Below are 21,571 nucleotides of genomic sequence, written 5' to 3'. Positions count from 1 at the left end.
CTCCCTCTTTGTCTCACCTGTCTAGCATCTTGGTTGTAGCTCTCTCTAGTTTCTCCAGTATCTGCAGCAGCTGAGCATCATCATCACACAATCCTCCCCATCCCAGCACACGTGCCAGGTCATTTCCTGTACCCAGCGGCAACACACCCAGCTGGCACTGTTACACACACAACACAACGCAATGAAGATGTGACCCTATGTATTGTGTAGTACGCTACCGTTCAAAAATGTTGGGGTTTGTAAGATTTTCAAAGAAGTCTCTTATGGTCACCAAGGCTGCATTTACTTGATCAAAAATACAGTAAAAACAGTAGTATCGTGAAAATTATTCATATTTAAAATAACTGATTTCTATTTTAATAATGTATTTTAAAATGTATTTTTTTTCCTGTGAAGTCAAAACTGAATGTTTAGCAGCCATTACTCCAGTCACACAAATCTTCAGAAATTATTCTGATATGGTGCTAAAGAAACATTTCTTATTATTAGCAATGGTGAAAACACTTATGCTGCTTATTTTGTATAAATGATGATATTTATTTTTTGTAGGATTCTTTGAAAATAGAAATTTATTGTATATGAAATATAGAAATCCTTTGTAACATTATAAATATCTTTACTGACACTTTCGATCAATTTAATGCATATTTTTTTTTCAGGAAAAAAAATAAAGGATTTTTTTTTTTTTTAAATGACTGACCCCACATTTTTGAATGGTAGCATAGATGTCTCTGGTCTATTTTTACATTCACCGGTGCACGTTATTCTAAAACAATGATTGTTTTCATAATCTTTTATTAAAATGTAAGAACCATTTTTTTTCTCCAAGTTATTCTGACCTGTTTGTGCAGGCTGAGTTTGTCCAGTTCAGACAGAACCCAGCCCACACTCCCATCTCCACCACACACCAGGGTACGAAAGGTCTCAAACTTCTGGAAGAGACGAAGCCTGAATGCACAAACAAAAACATAAAACAACAAATACAGTTCGTAGGGAAAATTTACTTTGCCAACAAAATTATGTTAAAACATACAATTTACATGAATTCTATTAAAAGCTGCACTAAGTCTGAAAACACTTCATTACAGTTATCAAATAAAAATAGTGAAAGTGACGTGACATACAGCCAAGTATGGTGACCCATACTCAGAATTCGTGCTCTGCATTTAACCCATCCAAAGTGCACACATACAGCAGTTGAAAGTGACGTGACGTGAACACACACCCGGAGCAGTGGGCTGCGATTTTATGCTGCGGTGCCCGGGGAGCAGTTGGGGGTTCGGTGTCTTGCTCAAGGGCACCTCAGTCGTGGTATTGCCGGCCAGAGACTCGAACCCACAACCTTAGGGTTAGGAGTCAAACTCTCTAACCATTAGGCCACGACTTCCCCAAATATTTGGTTGTTGTAAAAGCTAAGCTACTGAGACTGATTCCTGACACTTTTATTGCCTTACAAAGCCTTTTAATTGATATTGCATTGTGTGATAAGCGGGTGTTGATCTCACCCCAGCTGTGGGCCGCCATTCATGAGGTCAAAGACCTGTGCAGGGTTTAGTAGCTGCTTAAACCTGCGCAGGAACTTCACACCCTGGTTGTCACCACTCTTACTGTTCGCCAGCACCAGAAGAGGACTCGAGCAGGATGGACTGGTGGCCTTCCAGAAGCCTGTGGAGAGCAAGGGATGATGAAGGGGGACAATGGAGAGATTTTAGAAGGAGGAGAGAGAGTGGCAGTGAGAGAAGGAGAGGAGAAGAATTTGGGAGGGATGTCATGTTTGGAAATGTAGGCAGCTTTAAACACTTTAAGAACATCTCTATTGTGATTGTAGCAGAAGACAATGACAATACTGACTTAAAAATTACATTTTAATATGTATCATGGAAGTATAATGATACCATAACTGTCACAGTACTTTTAGTAAGTTTTGATTAATGTAGAATTTTAAAATGTTGAAATTTTTTTTGTATTTATTTGAAAAATAAATCTTACAATTTCTATTTTTAATAACAATTTAAGTCTTTATTGTCATTTTGATCAATTGAATGCAACCTATGCTAATGCTAAATTTAAGTATACATTTCTTAAAAAAATACTTACCTCAAACTTTTGTATGATAGTTAAATATTGCATATTGTATATTAAATAGTTAATAACTGTAAAAACATTATTTCAGAAAATCTATTTTTCTTCCGATATTTAATAGCATATTTAACTTTCACAGTATTGATTATACTCCAACTAAACAATGTCATTTCCAAGTCCATACACAAAAGCATGACAATGTACAGGTTTATGGAGACAGCTGAGCTGATGCAGTTGCCAGGGCAACCCTTACCGTCAGAGTCGATGCTGTTAAGTGCAGTGGGTGGAATGATGGAGACCTTACACTGACCCAGAGGACACACCTTTCCCAACTGCTCCTTACAGCTGTTATGCACCTACACACAGGCAATGTATAGAGAGATACATTACTGATTACTCACAGAAGGTCTCATACCCATCAGTGGAGACACACTGATTACACAGGGTACACACCTGTATAAATATGATGTCACAGTCCTTCCAGTAAACTGGAAGTTTATGTAAAAGGTGTTTATGTGGTATCTAGTTGTTATGGTTTCAGAGTGAACTGGGTGTGATGCTATATTGTGGGTGTGGATGATAAACACAGCACTATGAACGGTTTCAAAAAAGGGGGCAGGAAGATGACGTACGATGGCTTTGCACCAGAGGCACCGCCAGTCCTGTAGTCGACGTACGCTACCGCAGTTTCGATCGCACACCACACACTTTGCACTGACCGGCAGGTTCCCCTCCAACCACTGGTGAGGCATTGACACCTTTACACAAAAAAACACACTGATTTAGGTACAGTACAGAATACCACTGGGACCACATGCACTTATAATGTAAAGATTCACTTACTCCGTCCTCATCTTCTATGATGTCATTTCCTATAGACGCCAGAGTGGTCCACTTACAGTTATTTGTGGATCGTATGGCACAGCGCTTGTGGGCTTTGAACTTACACACTAACACACGCAGAGAAAAGATGACATTAAACAGATCGTCACTAGAAAGTGATAACAGGCTGAGGGCAATGTTCCTATAAATGACTCATTGATTACGCTATAAACAAACAACGTCATTGTTCGTTCTACGAGCAGAATAAACGATGCACGAAAGAGGACATGTCAACAAATTGACAGACAGAGAAAAACCAAAGAGACAAAAATAATGGGACAACAAAACAAACAAACAAAAAAAGCTTTATGTTCATGTTTACCTTCACAGGAAAGACCATGAGAGGTGACCCCCGGCAGAGCCTCTCGACACACGTTGCAGAAAGTGGGCCGGGCATGAGAGCAGGCGTACCAGTTATGCATCCCAGAGAAGTGCTCCATGTTAAACTGACTGGCCTGGGATCAGTACAATCATGTCAACATAACAGCACTATAAATAAATAACCAGATAATAAAATCTCAACCAGGGGGCTGGGGCTTATTTTGGCATCTCAGCGAACTTCCAATGGGGCCTCGCAGTGTTATTTAAGTATAATCGAGACACTATTATAGTTTTTATTAATATTTTTAATTGGTTTAAAGTTGTAAATTTTCTGTTTTCATTTTACTTAAAAATTTAATAATTGGGTTAATTTTGTTGTTTTTGACATTTCTATGTTTTTTTAATGTATATATAGTGTTTAGTCATTTTTATTTAAGTTTTAGTTTTAGTTTCAGTTACCTATAATAATCCTGCCTCAAGATGACTTAAAATAATTACATTATTACATTGTAATTTTCATTCATTGTAAATATGTGATGTAGACCTGGAAAACTTTATCAGGAAGAAACTGTGTGTGTGGTGGACCTTGGAGGCAAAAAGGTTGAGAACCACTGATCTAGGGTCAACAACACACGTTACTGCTACTGACAAAAACTGGCTTGGGATCATTTAAGAGTTATTTAAGTGATTAAACTGTGGATTAAGAAAGGCACTAAATGTTTAAAAATCACATTGATTGACACACTAACTCCTTTACATCAATATTTCACCTAAACACAATTACAATTATAGCAATTACTTCTGTGGCTTTCGTTTATTGATCACTTAACTAAGAAATCCATGTGAAGGAACATCAAACTGTATAATGTTACAGCCATTATGGCCATCAATGCACATAAACTGAGCCTTTGAATGATTTTGGAGGGGTCAAAGGTGAAGGTTTAGACACTGACCTCATAAGTCTCCCATTTCTGTACAGACTTCAAAGCACTGATCCAGTCTTCCATCTCCTTCCTGCTCTCCGCACACAACATCAGCTTACGGAATGGAGTGATAACCTAGGAGAGAGAACCAGAGACATAAAATAGGTGTGTGCTAGTAAACGGCTGTGAATAATGAACGAAGGAAGACAAACAAAGAAACAACCTAATGAATGAGATTCCTACCTAATGTAGACAGCAACATTCAAAAATAGTTCACTAGGTTTTGAAAAAGCGATTGAGAAGAGATTTTGCTTACTGTGAAACTGTTGTTGATGTTCTTGGTGCTGGTCTCAGCCACGCTGGCATCTGAGAGGTCGACCTCATCAAATATGAGAGACTGCAACAAGACAGTAGCATGTTTCTGTCACCAACAAACACTGAAACAAGCACCACCAGAGGTTCAGTCTTTCCCAGCAGGACACAGAGACCCCTGCTTTTACCTTTGAATCTTTGGCATAGTAGAGAGTCCTGCCTCGCAGTTTGAAATACCTCCTCTTCCATCTCTGAAAAGAGCTGGTCTGTTTGAGTAGAAGACCCTCCTTCACACTCTTCTACAAAACAAATGCGGAGAGAGAAAAGAGATGAAAAACTAGCATACAAGACAGCTAATGCAAATCCAGCGACTTGATTTGTTTTCATAATAGTGTTCATGTGTCAGTGTGTACGAACTACTACTATCCCTACTGCCACATTTTTCATAATGAAACAGTTTCATGCCATACTAGAACTGGCTATTTTTAGAAACTGCTTCACAGCCTGGCGGATTTACTGGTGTTCATAAATTGCTTCTTTTGCACATGCACGAAATTCAGTCTTCTGTTTGTTATACTGAAGCATAATAAGAAATGAACAAACACAAACTCCTGAGGCTCCAACTTGCATTAACAATCCTGTATTTCAATCACAGCGGCTTATCACCAGGACCAGATGGAATGGGGGACTTTTTCCACATTATTTATGCTGTTTTTGCTGGTTCTAAACATGATGAAATGTATTGAACAGATCTTTAACACATACTCTTTGTGGTAGCTGTATTTGGTAGGTATTTGAATTCTGTGAAAACTTATTACTATAGTATGATAACAGATTTTTACACACATTTTTAAGGAATTTGGAGGAAAAGACTTATGAGGACAAGTTTACTGGTATATTAAAACTATCTATGAGCCTCTATCAGATTTACCATAAGAACACTGCCAAAAACCAGTTTGAACGCTTTCATTCTCACAAGGTTTTTCTTTGCATCGCTCTCCCTTGCTTGATAGTTTATAAAAACAAACACTGGTTAACTGTAAAGGCGTTACGGTAAGCTTACAGTAAAATCTGCTCTGTCGCCTAGCAACATTCCTGACTCAAGTGCCTACAACACTGAAAGAGGAACTGTCACATTTCCATAAAGTACACTGTGGACCTTTAAAACATGGTCTGGTCATCAATTCATCCCTAACTTTCATCCATAAACCTTGACACTTCAGTCTGGTCTGAAGGGCATTGAAGCTATAAAAGTCTTTCAACAAGTCATCAAATACAGCTGTACTTCGTGGCACAGTAAAATCAAATTACAGTGGAGTCTGTCCTTGTCTAAACATGCAGAGGCATATACTGTGCTCTCTCATGATGTGAGAAGTGGATTTCATAAGGGGATCGTGCCAGAACAAAACCAGTAGCTCGGTCAGCAGTGAGACAGCATATCTGTCTCTCGCGGGTCTGTCACACTAAAAAACAAGAATGAGATTGTTGTTGTGAAACATTAACAAAATCAAAATGAGTAACCTAGCCAGGCACCCTGCCAAGAGTCATGACGTACACATGAAGGGAGTGAATTCATTAACAGAGAGAAAAAGAGAGACTGCAAGGAGGCTGTATGGTCTGGTGGGAAAGCAAGAGTATGTGCGTGTTCTGTATCTCTCTGGCTATATTCAAAATCAATGTTGAAGAGCCAGAATCGGATTCATACGCTCCTACCCTTGAGAAAAAGAAGTGTGTTTAATTGTTTTGAATGTGCATTTAGTGTACTTTAAATCTTAAAAAAAAAAAACAACGTACTTGCAGATAATGATAGCCTATTAATGAAACAAAAAGCCACAAAAGTTTACTTACACTTAAGTTTACAACCCTCTACATTGCGAGTAAATCACTCGCATATGTGACTAAATCTTCACCTGGGTGACTAAATGATGTCTAATATTAGCCAATGGCTTATAAATTCTCAGATTTAACTCACCAGTGTGTGAGTTGTAGGATAAGTGAAAATTTAGCATATATATTTTCACTCGCCGAACACTCAGCCTGACCGCTTCAGAGTTTCACTCTCCGCCAACTGATCTGTGCTATTTTTCAGTTCATCTGAATGGATGTGCAAGTGCACTACTCGCCGTTGCTCACACACACGTATAGAGAGAGAGAGACAGAGAGAATTGATGCGCTACATGTAAACGATATTCTTTGTTGTATTTTCTTGTCAAAATAACAACTTTCCTTTGGAATTCTTCAGCTTTTAAGAACTGCCAGGTTTTCCAGTAGTGGTAATGCGCAAACGGCAATCTCATTGGCCGGCCCTCACCTATTATCATCCCTGTTTTGATTTTAGCAAATCAGGTCGAGCAAACGCACACAACCTGATTAACATTCATGAATTAATCATTAGTGTGTTTTATAGTTCTTATTAGTAGAATTTGTATCATTATTATCTTATAAGTATTTTTGTTAGTTTTTTACATTTAGAAGTGATGAATAGTTTTCACTTTAGATTAGGGGATGCAGAAAGTGTTATAAATTACTTGTATACATATACAAATAATTTGTAACAGGTAAGAAAGGTCTACAAGTGATATGTAACACATTTAGAAGTAATGGATAGTTTTCACTTTAGATTAGGGGATGCAGAAAGCTTTGTAAATAATTTATTCATGCATTTACACATCATCTATAACAGGTGTTGAACACTTTGTAGTGTGTACTAAGTACTGACTGGTGAGGGTATAGACAGCTGTCTTCTCTGACACACATGGAGTCTTTAACTCTGTGCACCTGATGTGAGCGTAAGTGGAAGGTAAAAGCAGTTGAGAGGTTCACTTCATCACTAGATCCCACACACAGAACACAAGTCTGTGCTGATGAGTGAAAGGATTTAACACAACCCACTGGAATCACCTGACTAAATTGTTTATCCACTTCAAAACAAATGAACTACTCTTCTTAAAAATAGTGCTTTAGCATACCTGCATGTTTGTGCTTATGGACACAGACCAGCTAACAAATTCGCCAATAAATCATATACTGATCATTTACTAATGGTTTATTCATCATTTGTGCATGATTAACAATTGTTTATTGAGATAATTATACAAAACAATTTTGACAGAAATACTTCAGTGATTTATAAGTGATAAATAATGTATCAACTAATAACTTATAAACCATCTACTAATGATCAGTTTGATTTATTTCATGATTTTAACTTAACTTACAACACATTTGTAAATCGTTAGCATACCACTCATTAATCATTTATGAACATATAATCATGTTCTGTAAATGATTCGTTCATCATTAACTAATAACTTAAAAGTGACTTATAACTGAATTAATAAAACATTACTAAAATGTTAACTTATCACATATTAATCATTTATTAATGTATAGTCATGTTTTGTAAATGATTAGTTCATCATTAACTAATCATTTATAAATGACTTATAACAGAACATTATTATAAAGTGTTACCAAAAAGGGTACTAGCCAATGGCAATTCAATTGCCAAGGGGTCCGTAAAGGGTTGGTTTAAAAGCACACTTTGTAAAATGTCAAATTAAAAGTTTAATTTTAAAGCACATTTGAAATCATTGCTTTAATAATATTTTGTCATGTTTTAAAGAAAATTGAAATGTAATGTGTTATTTAAAAATGACATTTAAAGTAAATATATTTTAAATGTACTAAATTGCAACTTAATAGATACATGACATAAAAGTTTCAACAAGCAATCATAAAGATGGGGAGCAAATTGAGGGTTAGGTCATATGTGAGATAAAGCCAGATTTGAGCCACATTCAATGGCAGTGTTAATGTAACCTCTGAGTCACTTTAGCAGGTGATTATATTCTCTACATGCCATTCAACAAGTGTCTCATTTCTGCCACCATGACTCCCAGCAGAGCTCATAAATGTATGTGTGTGGTGAGTGAATAACTGCCCCCAGAACGTGGTTAAGTCTGTCAAAACCTCCCTTTGAGGACATCTGGGGGTCATTTACAATATAAACTATTCATAAATTAATTAAACAATGTTTTCTTGGAGCAGATTTAGGGATTGTTTTAGTTCATAGTCATTAAATTAAAATTAATATAAAAATCACAGAATATCCTCATTTAGTAGGTTAACATGTATGTGTATGTGTGTGTGGGTCAGGTTTTGCTTTTTTTATTTGGAAACAAATGTCCCCAAAATATCAGTCAAATATAAAATCAGTTACATTATGGAAACAAGATAATATTTTTTAAAAATGCAAAAATCTTCGTTGTCTAGATAATATAATTAGCTCAGAAAACAACAAAGTTAAATGAAAAGGTGTGTGTTTAATAAAATGAAATGAAATAAGTGTGTGTGCAACCTTAGATGTGAGAGTCTAAACTTCTGGATCTCTGCCAATGAAGCTTCCCTGTACACTGAGACAAGCATCAGACCCAGACATCACTCACTTCATCCTTTCAGAACAGAGCTGATTCCACATTCATAAAAGATGAGGGCATCTTTGATCTGTCACAGTGTGCAAGCAAACACACGCACCCATACACGCACACACACACACACACACACATACACACACACAGCGATCTCAGATGGTGACTCAGAGAAACTCTAAGGATAGACATCTACATACAATGATTGCTATTTTTGTTTAATCTCCTCTTCCTCTCCTAATCTTCCCCTCACTCTCTTTTTAGTTCCTCTCAAATCCTCAGCTTCTGTATTCACCCTGCTGTTCTCTTTCTCTTTTCTTTCTTACGTCATTCTGACTCACCCTGTTCATTCCCTTCCCTGTTTTCTGACATTCTCTCCTACTTTCTCTGTTTTATTCCCTCTTTTGTCCTCTCTCTCTCATCTGAAGGGCACAGTGCCTCTGCAATGCCCTACATAGAGCTGGAAATACAAATCCCATGATTCCTTTCAGCAAAGCTGATTAGATCCAAGTAGTTATAAAACCTGGAGAGGGCTATCTGTCAGCATTCCCATTTAAGTCAATGGGAATTGCTCAAATAGTGTATGCAGCTCTGGAAGTACACAATCTGGAAGCTGCCATTTTCATTTATCTATTTGCAGCTTTTTTGTTTTGCTTTTTGAGCCAGTCACTTTTACATGGCTACTTTTCAAAGAAAGCTATTTTTGGCCCCATAATGGTGTAGTTACACCATCTACCAGAAAGAAATAACAGGCACACCTAACCAACCAAACCCTGACCCCTTGATTAGACCCACTAATCTGTTGTGCTGCTGTGGTGTGAATACTAACAATTCAATCTTAGATATTTAATCGAATCATATTCCCTGAGGTCCGGCATCAACAGGGAGCAGAGAGATGCACAAAGGCAGTGGCACAAGCCAAGCAGGGCCAGTGGACTACCTGGGAAAACCTGGAGCACCATAAGCTCACTTGGAGAGATATGTGGGAGATGGAAGGAAGCCAAATAAGCTTCCTCATCAGGGCCACCTAAGATGTTCTTCCTACAACTAAGAATCTTAACCAGTGGTATGGAGATGATCCAGCATGCCCTCTCTGCCAAACCCCAGCAACTCTCAGGCACATCCTTACCGGCTGCAAAACCAGTCTGTCCCAACGCCGTTACAACTGGAGGAATAACCAAGTCCTACACCAACTGGCAGTCATTCTGGAAGGAAGGCGATCCTTCATCAATGCCCTCCCTCACCCAACATCTGGACACTCACCCACTATCTCCTTCATGAGAGCAGGGCAGTGCCCAGCAAAACCAGCCACAAGAGTGGATAGCACCCTCTTGGATGCCGCAAAGGGCTGGAAAATGCAAGTGGACCTAGATCAGCAACTCAAGTTTCCACCTGAGATTTTAAACACCAATCTCAGGCCGGATCTTGCTGCAGTGGGAGAAGCGTATGAACGTAAAAAGCTGAAGTACACTGATATAGCTTTTGAGGCAAAACAACTAGCCTGGCGTACACAGATACTTCTGGTAGAGGTTGGTTGCAGAGGATTTGTGGCCACATCCATAGTCAAGAGGAAGGACCCCAACTGGGCTGCAAAGAACGATAAGGAGGGGTAAAAGCAGAAGGGGGCTCACCTGGGATGCCAGGTGTTGCCGTTGAGCCCTCTGGAGGTGTCGTGGGCCTATCAACGAAACACCGGTGAAGGAGGGTGCCCACCTGAAGACCCTGATGACATTCTTACCCCTCTCCCCCACTTAAAATTAGGAAGTGCTGATTACTAGGGATATTAACATCAAGTCCTATGAGCTGAACTTCCCAGGGTTTTCTCTGCTCTCAAATTAACCTACCTTTTTCTAAAATATGGCTTTTGCTTACAAATCTCCCTGCAATCTTTGTAAATTCAAAGCCTTGAAATAGTACTGAGAGACTTAATTTTGTTGGTTTAAAAAAAAAAAAAAACCTATTGGGATGATTATGTCATCTTCTGACCCTGGAATTGCTGTTAAAGTGGATCTGAGTGGCTTTTTAAGTCAAAGCAGTACAGCTCTTAGGACAATCATGTATCATTATACTCACAATGTGACTAAATCACAATCTCCAACATAGTTCAGCAACTATGCAATTCATGATAGTGATAGAGAGAGAGAGAGAGAGAGAGAGAGAGAGAGAGAGAGAGAGAGAGAGAGAGAGAGAGAGAGAGAGAGAGAGAGAGAAAGATGATTCCACTAAATATGCAAAGGAACAAAGGGGAAAATGAACAAGAAGGCATAGCAAGGGTCTTCAAAATATTGAATCCCCAAGCAATTAAAGCATCATTAACAAATTATACACTCCAAGAAATGGTTTGTCCATTCAGGAAATATCACCATAGATAAACAAAATCAAATGCAATACATCTTAATTAAGTGTCCATTTAGAAGAAAACAACCAGAGTGAGTGAGACACAAGACCCACTGCCAAATGCATAGCATATGTGACAGTGCAGACCTACAATGTCCTACAATGGCTGAATACAATCACCTTAAAATCACATAAATAGCCCAATTTTAGCCAATCACCCTTATCTATCAGCTGCCATGGAAACACCAATGAGCTGTCAGTAATCACAGCTGTCATTCAAGCAATCAGTGTTCCAAAGGCATGGCAAAACATCGAGAGGAACTATCAGCATGCAGGGCCATAAGCTTCACTACCCAGAAGCACAGGTCAACATTGTTGGTACATTTTTCTATAAAAATGAATGAAGACACTTTCTTTGTTCAGCAATGCTTGGTTAAACACAGATCTTAATCTTCAAAACAACAGACTGTTTTTTTTCCCTTAAGAAATCCCTTGTTGATTCAGATATAAAACATCCTGTTTTCCTCCTTCTAGACATTTCATGAATAATTACAGACAAACAGAACTAGGCTTATGTTGAGCTCTCTAAAGCTTTGTTCAGACAGGCAGGAAAATTTTTGGCCATATCTGACTCATCTGTCTGTAGCAAAGAGTAAAATGAAACCTGATAACACTAAAACATCTAAATCATAGCCATATGTAGTTTGAAATCTGATTTGTTTTAAAATATGTCTCAGTCTAAAAGGTCAGATCATATTTCAGGTTTTTTTTTTTTTGTGAATATAGTGCCTTAAAATTTGTTTTGCTCTCCACACAAAGCTTGTGTGACCTCTTTGTAATATAATATAAACTGCTCAATATTGTCTGGAGCTGCATCCAAATACACTCATATTCAATTACACTTTTCTCATATAGCAGTCTTATGCATGGAAGTATAAATACACTAATGCCTCTGTCAGTTACGTTCTCTCGTGTGCCGTGTGAGTTCGCATATGGAAAGGCACAATTTCCATTTTTTCATTCTAACTGACAACAGCTCTCAGTTGTCATATAAGAAGGTCTCTTGGCATTGCACTGACGCTTACATTATCACTATTGCAAACGATGCTGGTATACCGGATATCGACTACACAGTCTGAACAAATGGATCAGATTGCATCACTTACTGTACAAAATGACACTTCTAAAGATCAGATCGGATTAATGTGCAGTGTCAACAGTGTGTTTAACAGTCTGGGTTAGATGGCACAGTCTGGTTAAAGTTGAGTTAGAGCCAGACCAATTATCCAATGTGCCCACAGAGACTGAGTTCCTTTCACAGCTAGTAATTAACCTAATGAACTGATTACAGCCCCTGCAGTACAGCCTGAGTGTGTGTGTGTGTGTGTGTGTGTGTGTGTGTGTGTGTGTGTGTGTGTGTGTGTGTGTGCATGTGCGATCTAATTAGAGACTAAATCACACAGCCTGAGAATTTATTACCACTGAGGTGTCACCCTGAAGAAGCCAAGACTCATTCAGTAACAGTGTCAGATCCTGCACATGCGGTGCTAACTGCACAAACTGTACGAATTACACACTGTTTAGCATATTAGTTTTACTGAATGATTAAAAAAGACGTCATGTGACACTATATAATGAATGTGCATATGTTACGAAGAGCTGTGATCATAGGTATGGAAAGCCCCTCAAAATCACTGATATGGGCTTTACAACAGGCAATCCAAAACCTTTATATTTGGTATCGCTCTAATTTTGAATATGGTTAAAAATATCTCAAAGGAATAGTTCACCCAGAAATAAAAATTTGCTGAAAATGTACTTATCCTCAGGCCATCCAAGATATAGATGAGTCTGTTTCTTCATCAGAACAGATTTGGAGAAATTTAGCATCACATCACTTGCTCATCAATGGACTTTCTGCAGTGAATGGGTGCCGTCAGAATGAGAGTCTAAACAGCTGATAAAAACACTGCAATAATCCACAAGAAATCCCCATGGCCCCAGTCCATCAATTAGCATTTTGTGAACCCATTATTAAATTTCTCCAAATCTTTTCCGTTAAAGAAACAAAACTCATCTTGGATGGCCTGAGGGTGAATACATTTTCAGTAAATTTTCATTTTTGGTGTGTACTGCTCCTTTAATTCAAATTTAAGTTAATCTAAAAGCTAAAAATCAGTAAACACCAGAGGCTGAAAAAGGAGATAAAGAGAGAAAAAAACACTTTTAAGTCCTAAACGGGAGGAATCTAGCCGCCAGAGACTGATGAACATAAAAGACAGTGAGTTCTTTGAACGTTAAAATGGTCAAGTGATAGATGAATCCCCCACACACCCCCAGAGAGCATCTAATGCTGCAACCATGTCAGTCTGATGTTTTAGATATTAGTGTTTTTTAAATGCATTAAAAAAAAAAAACAGCATTTAAATCTGAATGAGTTACAATGTTAGGGTGTGTTGCAGACCTCAAGAGGAAGTGGTGTTTGAGTGATATGTACATGTAGATGTACATTTGATCCAATCTATACACTGCCAGCAGAGATGAGAGAGCTCATTAATGCTAATCCTACATACCATATGATCACAGAACATCAGTGTTCATGCTGATCACTCCATCAACACTCTTTTAAAGATGTCTCCTCATTAACTTGTGACAAAAAATGTAAACAGATTAGTCAGGAGGCAGATATGTTCCTTTTTTTTTTTTTTTTACAGAGAAATGCTAATTCATAGGTTTAATAAATGTCATTTTAGTATTGTTTAAATACTCACAGTATTTATAAACATTTCGAATTAACCTTCATTTTTTTTCAGTTTTCATTGTAATTGTACTTCAAGTTTCAATAATTATTAACAAACAAAAAAAAAAATTATTGACATACAGTAGGAGGACAGAGCTATAAAATGATTGTGGTTAGCATAGCTTACATAATCTGGTTTTGGAAGGATCTGATAGGAAATGTTTGACAAACATTTTGGCATCTTAGCAAACCAGAGCATAGTTTGTGGCATTACTGAAATCTCTTCCATACAGGAAACAGACAGATGTAAGATTACCAAAGTCTTTAGCGCTATTAATTTGGGATTAGTCTGTCAAACAATTGTTTCAGTTACCATTATAAACCTAGGTCTCTGTGATTTCATGTACATTATGTATATAATTAAGGAAGTGATTAATTAAGGTTAGGATCATACTCAGGGCTGAGCAGTGAGGTATGACCTGGTCTATAACTGGATTTTTCTTATGGATTAATTCTCTTTTTACATTTGAATGGGATTTGAACAGAGAGCTGTTATTTTATTAAGAAAGTTGGCAAAAAGATAATGGATGTTTTCTGTATTCAACAAGGTCAAAATAAATGAGAATCACTGCAAACAAATTTCATATTGTAATTTTGCATATTGCTGTAATGTTTCCAGAGGTTGTGTGAAAAAACACAGACGTGCATGAATTCCATGAATGACTAGTTCCAATTGAACAAGGCTTTTGTCTGAAGAGAATAAACCTGAGAAGCACAAGCCCTCCATTCTCATATCTGTCTAAGAGAAACAATTGAGAAACAAAAAGATTTCAATTGAATACAAACCTGGCATTCTACACTATGAATATTGATGGCCCAAATTGTGTGACATCTCCTAAATGCGTAACTGTAAATGTAAAAGGGTGATTTCCCCATGCAATCATAATTACATGTACAGTAGTACAGTGTCTGTGTGTCTTTAACTGTTCAGACGGTCCAGTTCTGTTATTCATTACAGGCTTTGCATTAATGCTGTGGTAATCATATCAGCACAAACAAGCATGTCCTGCTTACCCAGATAAACCTTATGACGTGCAAACACACCCCTTGCATCATCTCTCATATAAATCTAAGCCAATACACATATGCACAAAGCAAATCAGGAATCATCTGGTGACAGGAAGAGATCACCAAACGGATGAGACGTTCAGCCTCACAATAAAAAAAATAATAATAGGATAATCACTAATATAACATCACTCAAGTGAAAACTTATTCTAGTAAAAACTACACAAAGTCAAGTAGAATTAAAGGAGTAGCCTATCCAAACCTGTGAGAAGACGCTATTGCTGATTGTCTGTCCTTCTGTTGTTCTGACTGAACTGCTGGAGGAGGTTTCCAAAAAGTCGCCTTCTCTTAAGCAGCTGGCATCTCCCTGCCCACCTTCATCACAGCTGAACAAGAGCGGGGCAAAGCAACACACACTTCCTGGACACAGCCTGGGCATGATGGGTCCCTTCAGCCATCGATATGTATACACACACACACACACACACACACGCTTACAGACACACGGGAACACGCTGACTTCCTTTTAGCTGCACCTGAAAGACACGCCTTCTTTTGAAAAAGAACTTCCTCTTACAGGTGAAGTGATAAGACCGCCCATCCTGTTACACCCGGACCTACCGTCTGAAAATGACAACACACAGAGGCGTGCAAAGGTCTATATTTAGAACTAGATAAACTAGTTTGGCAAGCATCACTATTCACAGAATCAAATGAAAAATTAAATGAAAAAAATGGTGTAAATACAATTTACACTCAGAAATTGCTAGTAAATTTCACAATCAATTATAAAGAAACAGCAAGTAACACTCAATTAAACAAAATATTTTGGTAAAAAAATAAAAACGTATTTTCTTGTAAAATGTACTCCAGTGATCTTTGGGTTTTTATTTATTTATTTATTTTTACAGTGTATATTTTTAGTCTAAGGCAGGAGTCGCCAAACTTTTTAAAGTTCAAATATGATGATTATAGGAACCCCATCCTATAATATATATACTGTATGTAGTAATATTTACGCATAGAAAGACCCATTTATACTTCTAATTAGAATTAAAAAAAGAATATTTATCAAATATCATCTGGAAAAAAATCTGGAAAATAATTACATTTTACACTATGTATATATTTTGGATTAGAAACTATGAAATTAATCACAAATTATTACATTTACAATGACAGGAATACAATAATTAATGATTAATCTCGTGATTATATATTATTATCGTTGGTGTTGTTGTTGGCTGTTAACATTTTTCTCAGACCCCAGTTTGAAAACCCCTGCCCTACATCAAAGAAACAGCTAAGACAAAGTTGATACTTCAAAAAACATCACTAAGAACTCAATGAAATGTTTTGAGCTATGAAAGAGCAACCGCTGAGGAATAATTATTTCCTACTTGTCATCCAAAGCACACAAGTCTGTTCCAAAACAAACCTACATGTGGAACATTCAGAACTATTTAGTAAACATCTTGACTGTGGAACATACCTAGAAGTGTCTGTTACAGAAACAGGTGGGATGTGGAAGAGATGAGCAAGATGCATCTGGTGAGAGGTGGAAAAAGATGGAAATACAGACAGAAATACACAGGGAAGCATGACGGGTGGGCACTGATGCGATTCTTTTGTGAGTGCTGGACAAGGAAACACTGTAATGAGCGATATGTTCAGCTTCTTGACAGACTGAGAGAGATAATTGTTCCTCTATTATGTATATGTGCAAACCTCAGCCCAGTCTCTTTATCTTCTGTTCACATATTACTGTCGCTGTAAACCTCTCGATGTGTCTGCTGTTTTACAGCCTGGTAATGAGATAAAACATCTCCTTACTACAGCGCAAGGCTGACTGGAGGAAGATATAATTCCTTATGACTCTGTTTATGAGAATAGGATGAATGAGAGCATATGTGGTGTGCAGTTCATTGTCAGGACACTAGGGGGCGGTAGTTGCTGGAGATAAAACAACACTGCAGTTATTTGTAACTGTGTGTTGTTGTCTCTGATACACTGATGCTGATCACACACACATATACATTCCCATACCACAAACACAACATTCACATTGGTGCAATTTCACATGTGAAACACGCATTTACACAGTTGACGTTACATGGCAGCCCATCATATGATGGCATGCTGGGTTGTCATAACAACTACACTGGCCTCCGGTTGGTAGGGAGACGGACTATCTGAAGGGCCACCAGGCCACACACACATACACACTGTAAATCAACACAAATTCCCACATCAACATGCTGGGTTGCAGGCGACCTGCTGTTAGAGAGGAAATGAAATGCTTTGTCACTTCCTGCAAGAGAGCCAAACAAACGCGGGGGATTGGAAGAGTCATACGACATATGGGGCTGAGCCAGCTAATCTGTGTATGGAGAGACAGCCCAGTGCCAAAATTAAACCTAATGAACCCAGGTGTCAGATTTAGAATCTGCATCAGAGTCAACACGATTCACTCGGTGGATGTAGAATGGAAATTCTCCTCCGTATTTAGACTGATTAAACATGACTAGATCCAAACGTAGATTATCTTACTGCGCTATTATGATGAAAATTAGAAGAGGAAGTTGAAATGCCACTTTGGGAAATTTGGTGAACATATGAACATGCACACAAGTGCTGCTGATGCTGTGGGAAATCACTCTAATCTCATTGCAGAATTACTGATGACTGCTTCCAGCGTACGCCACAAATCTGAGACTGATTCACATAATCCCTCGAGTGAGAGACTGTCAGAGAGAGACTGAGGTATGCTGTCTTCTTTTTTTCTTTTATTACAATCTAAAGTGAAAATAAAGTTAAAAAAAGGAAAAGAGTCTTATGATAGAGTGCGAAACAAAACATTTTCATTCAGGATCACAAATTAAAATTTTAAAGTAATGTCCTGGCGTGATTGTTTTACATACAGTATTGGCAAAAAAAACATCAATTTATAATTATAGAAATTTTAATGCATACACACACACACACACACACACACACACACACACACACACACACACAAACACACACTCACGCATACACACACACACACACACACACACACACACACACACACACACACACACACACACACACACAAAGAATTAATTGAATAAAAATAAACATTGTAAATTGGCAGTAACTGAAATATATAACTAATTAAAAAAAAATCCCAGATTAACATTCAGTAATATGGTAATACTATCATAAAAAAATAAAAAAAATTGATACACATAAAATAAGGTACTAGTAATTATAATACAAACTAGATAAAAAAAGTTTGTCAAGACAAACTTTAGGTTGGCTTGAAAAAGCCTAGCTAGAAAGTTTCAAGTAGTTTTAAAAGCTTTAAATTCGAAGGTTTTCAGTTTTAACTAGTTTAAAGCTTAAAGTAGTTTTAAACTTTATAAAGTTTAAAGTGTTCCTGTGGTTCAGTGGTAGAGCGTTGTGTTAGCAGTGCAAAAGGTCATGGGTTCAGTTTCCAGGAAACACACATTCTGGTAAAAAATGTATAGGCTAAATGTGCTATAAGTCGCTTTTAGTCTGCTAAATGTTTAAAAAAGTTTAAAGTTTTGAAGACAATTCAAATGATCAGAACGACAGATAGATAGATAGATAGATAGATAGATAGATAGATAGATAGATATATGAATAGATAGGAAATATTAAATTAAATTAGATTTTTTTGATGTAGATTAATAGATTCTATGGTGTTTCTATTTTGTTGCTATGCAGTTGCTAAAGTACCTGGGGTGGTTGCTAGGGTGTTGCTATGCGGTTGCTAAGGTATCAGGGGTGGTTGCTAAGGTGTTGCTATGCGGTTGCTAAGGGACCCGGTGTGGTTGCTAGGGTGTTGCTAGGTGGTTGCTATGGCACCCAGGGTGGTTGCTAAGGTTGTGCTAGGTGGTTGCTAGGGTACTTGTTGTGGTTACTAGGTTGTTGCTATGCAGTTGCTAAGGTACTCGGGTTGGTTGCTAGGGTATTGCTATGCAGTTGCTAGGGTACCCGGGTTGGTTGCTAAGGTGTTGCTATGTGGTTGCTATGGTACTCAGGGTGGTTGCTATGGTGTTACTAGCAAGTTGTTAGCATTATTAACAAATAACTAGCATGTTGCTAGCATGATTAGCATGTTACTAGCATAATAAGTAGTATAAAATAAAATAAAATAAAATACATTAATGAAAATGGAATAATCCCAGGTTAACAATCAATACTAGGGTAAAGCCATAAAAAATACAATACATTCAATATAAAAATAAAATATTATAATTATAATATATTGTGTAAAAAACAAATAAATATTCAACGAGATGTTAGTGAACATAAGGGATATCCCAGATTAACAATCATGAATAATAACATCAGAAAGGCTAAGAGATAATGACTAGAGAAACACAGTGCGCATCACACATACACAGTGTGGATGGAGGATAAGGGAGAGGAAGAAAGGGACTGAGAAGTCCCACAACAACCTATGGACTGAACACCTGCTGCTCGTGTCATGAGCACTGGACTGAACAAAGGCCTTGTGATTGAAATCCTGTCACTGCTGCTCACACACTAATGCTGGACTCTGTCATGACAACCTCCTCAACCCTGAGTGCTCTGCCGCTTGTACCGTCTCCAAGGGAACAATCCCCAGCCATTTCTGCAGCATCAGGATGAGTGGCGTTCCGTTAAAGAGCCTATTGTCCCTTCACACACTCCTCCACATACCGTTACAGCCCTCACACAAGCTCCCGACCACCTCATCACACATATGAGAGGAATATATCTCCAGCACAATATACAAGCAGGCTTAAATTATCAAAATAAAAATCAAGAAAACGAGAAGTTAAAAAAAAATTACCATGGAAATGTCAAGTTCTTCAATTTGATTTGATTCGATACAATTAACCGAAGAGTTCTAATATACCTGGAGAGAGTTTTTCATTAGCATTACCATTTATTTAAATGACAGTTGTTCACAAGCTGTTGCCACTTTACTTCATGGGCACTTAGTTTTAAAACCAGTTTTTTAGCCAGTCACCTGAGCCGTAAGTGCCATGTGACTAATCACTCTCTATTAATGCTCTTTGTAGCAAAGAGGGAAAACACACACAAGTATAATTCAGATGTTAAGAGGCCCTCCAAAAATATATTACAATAAACTTTTTGCAGTTTATATTTTTAAATGCAATTTTGTCAACAAAAAAAATATTACTTTAGAGTGGCTATTAATCAGAGAAGTGCTACCCTGTCTAAGGTCAATTGCTTATTAGTAATGAAATGAAAGTATTGACAGACTTTTTCTTCTGTAATGTGACATAGATCTGAGCGAAAAAGATTAACGAAAAAAATAGGGCGAGGACTTGGTTATATCCATCATTTGTTGATTGGAATTTGAGATGTCACTGGAATATCAAGTTATACCATTTTGATGAAAAAGTAAAAAATTATATATATATATATATATATATATATATATATATATAATATATATATATATATATATATATATATATATATATATATATATATATATGCACATAAATGAATAATTTATAATAAGATCTTAAGATCTTATTAGAAAATAAGACTTGGTTATATCCATCATTTGTTGATTGGAATTTGAGATGTCACTGGAATATCAAGTTATACCATTTTGATGAAAAAGTAAAAAATTATATATATATATATATATATATATATATATATATATATATATATATATATATATATATGCACATAAATGAATAATTTATAATAAGATCTAAAATATGTATTTACAGTACAATGACGTAACAAAGACTTAACCAAGATGGTGCATTAATTTTACTATGAATGTGAAAAAGTGCAAACAAAATAGCCAGTCGCCAACTGGTACAGTCATTGTGTTCCTTCAAACATGACCACTGGGTGAACAGACTTTCCTTTGAAAGGGATTTTGCTTTAAGCTTACAAGCCAAAATGACCCCCGTATTCAGTTGAATCCGGTTTGATTTAGCTCCAAACTATTTGATTCAATGCAACTGAATTCGATTTGATTTTTTGTTACTGTCTCTAAATAAATTACCATTCATAAGTTTGCATGCATAAATTCTTTAAATAAGTTTGAACTGAAATGTAGAATACAACATGACAGTAGAATGCTGATAATACAATGTCAGCCTAGAAAATACGAATAAAGAGAGGATGAAAAGAAAAAAAAGACTACAGTACTGCTTGTGGTCATATATCTCTGTAACCGTCCCATTGTGTGTGTGTGTGGGTGTGTGTGTGTATGTTGTTGGCAGCGTTCCCTGATCCACAGTCACAAATTGTATTAAAAGCGAAACTATAAAAAACATCAAGCTTAATCAAGTCTTAATAAATCCGTCCACCACAAACACATAAACACATTGAGTCCAGTGGGAAAAATATATTACAAACCACATACAGCTGTTGTGAATGTTAGTGCACACTCACACAAAAAGAAAGAGAGAGACAGAGCTGTTGCA

At 37.1% G+C, this 21,571-nt stretch overlaps 1 protein-coding gene and 1 long non-coding RNA gene across 6 annotated transcripts in view; one reads left to right on the top strand and one right to left on the bottom strand.

Annotated features, from left to right (window-relative positions):
- LOC109087533 (diacylglycerol kinase delta-like) overlaps positions 1 to 21,571 on the bottom strand; it is a 67,581-nt gene that overhangs the window by 12,493 nt on the left and 33,517 nt on the right. For 2 of the 5 annotated variants that reach the window (XM_042759789.1, XM_042759790.1), the window contains exons 3-12: positions 4,709 to 4,819; positions 4,525 to 4,605; positions 4,239 to 4,343; positions 3,287 to 3,419; positions 2,926 to 3,032; positions 2,715 to 2,840; positions 2,336 to 2,438; positions 1,506 to 1,665; positions 840 to 948; positions 18 to 157 (exon numbers count right to left, since the gene is read on the bottom strand). In XM_042759789.1, the coding sequence (XP_042615723.1) occupies positions 18 to 157; positions 840 to 948; positions 1,506 to 1,665; positions 2,336 to 2,438; positions 2,715 to 2,840; positions 2,926 to 3,032; positions 3,287 to 3,419; positions 4,239 to 4,343; positions 4,525 to 4,605; positions 4,709 to 4,819 (1,175 nt within the window). Of the gene's footprint in view, positions 1 to 17; positions 158 to 839; positions 949 to 1,505; positions 1,666 to 2,335; positions 2,439 to 2,714; positions 2,841 to 2,925; positions 3,033 to 3,286; positions 3,420 to 4,238; positions 4,344 to 4,524; positions 4,624 to 4,708; positions 4,820 to 15,357; positions 15,587 to 21,571 lie in introns of those variants that run through there. The other 3 variants (XM_042759787.1, XM_042759788.1, XM_042759791.1) reach the window with 2 other exon arrangements.
- The window catches only part of LOC122145600, a 33,905-nt gene continuing 30,070 nt past the window's right edge, over positions 17,737 to 21,571 (top strand). The window contains exon 1 of the long non-coding RNA XR_006160425.1: positions 17,737 to 17,858. This is a non-coding gene — a long non-coding RNA (uncharacterized LOC122145600). The remainder of the gene's footprint in view (positions 17,859 to 21,571) is intronic.

This window comes from Cyprinus carpio, chromosome A7, assembly GCF_018340385.1.
Source record: "Cyprinus carpio isolate SPL01 chromosome A7, ASM1834038v1, whole genome shotgun sequence".
NCBI classification, from domain to species: Eukaryota; Metazoa; Chordata; class Actinopteri; order Cypriniformes; family Cyprinidae; genus Cyprinus; species Cyprinus carpio.
Note: the sequence above shows the minus strand (reverse complement) of the source record. Positions and strands in the feature narration are given on the sequence as shown.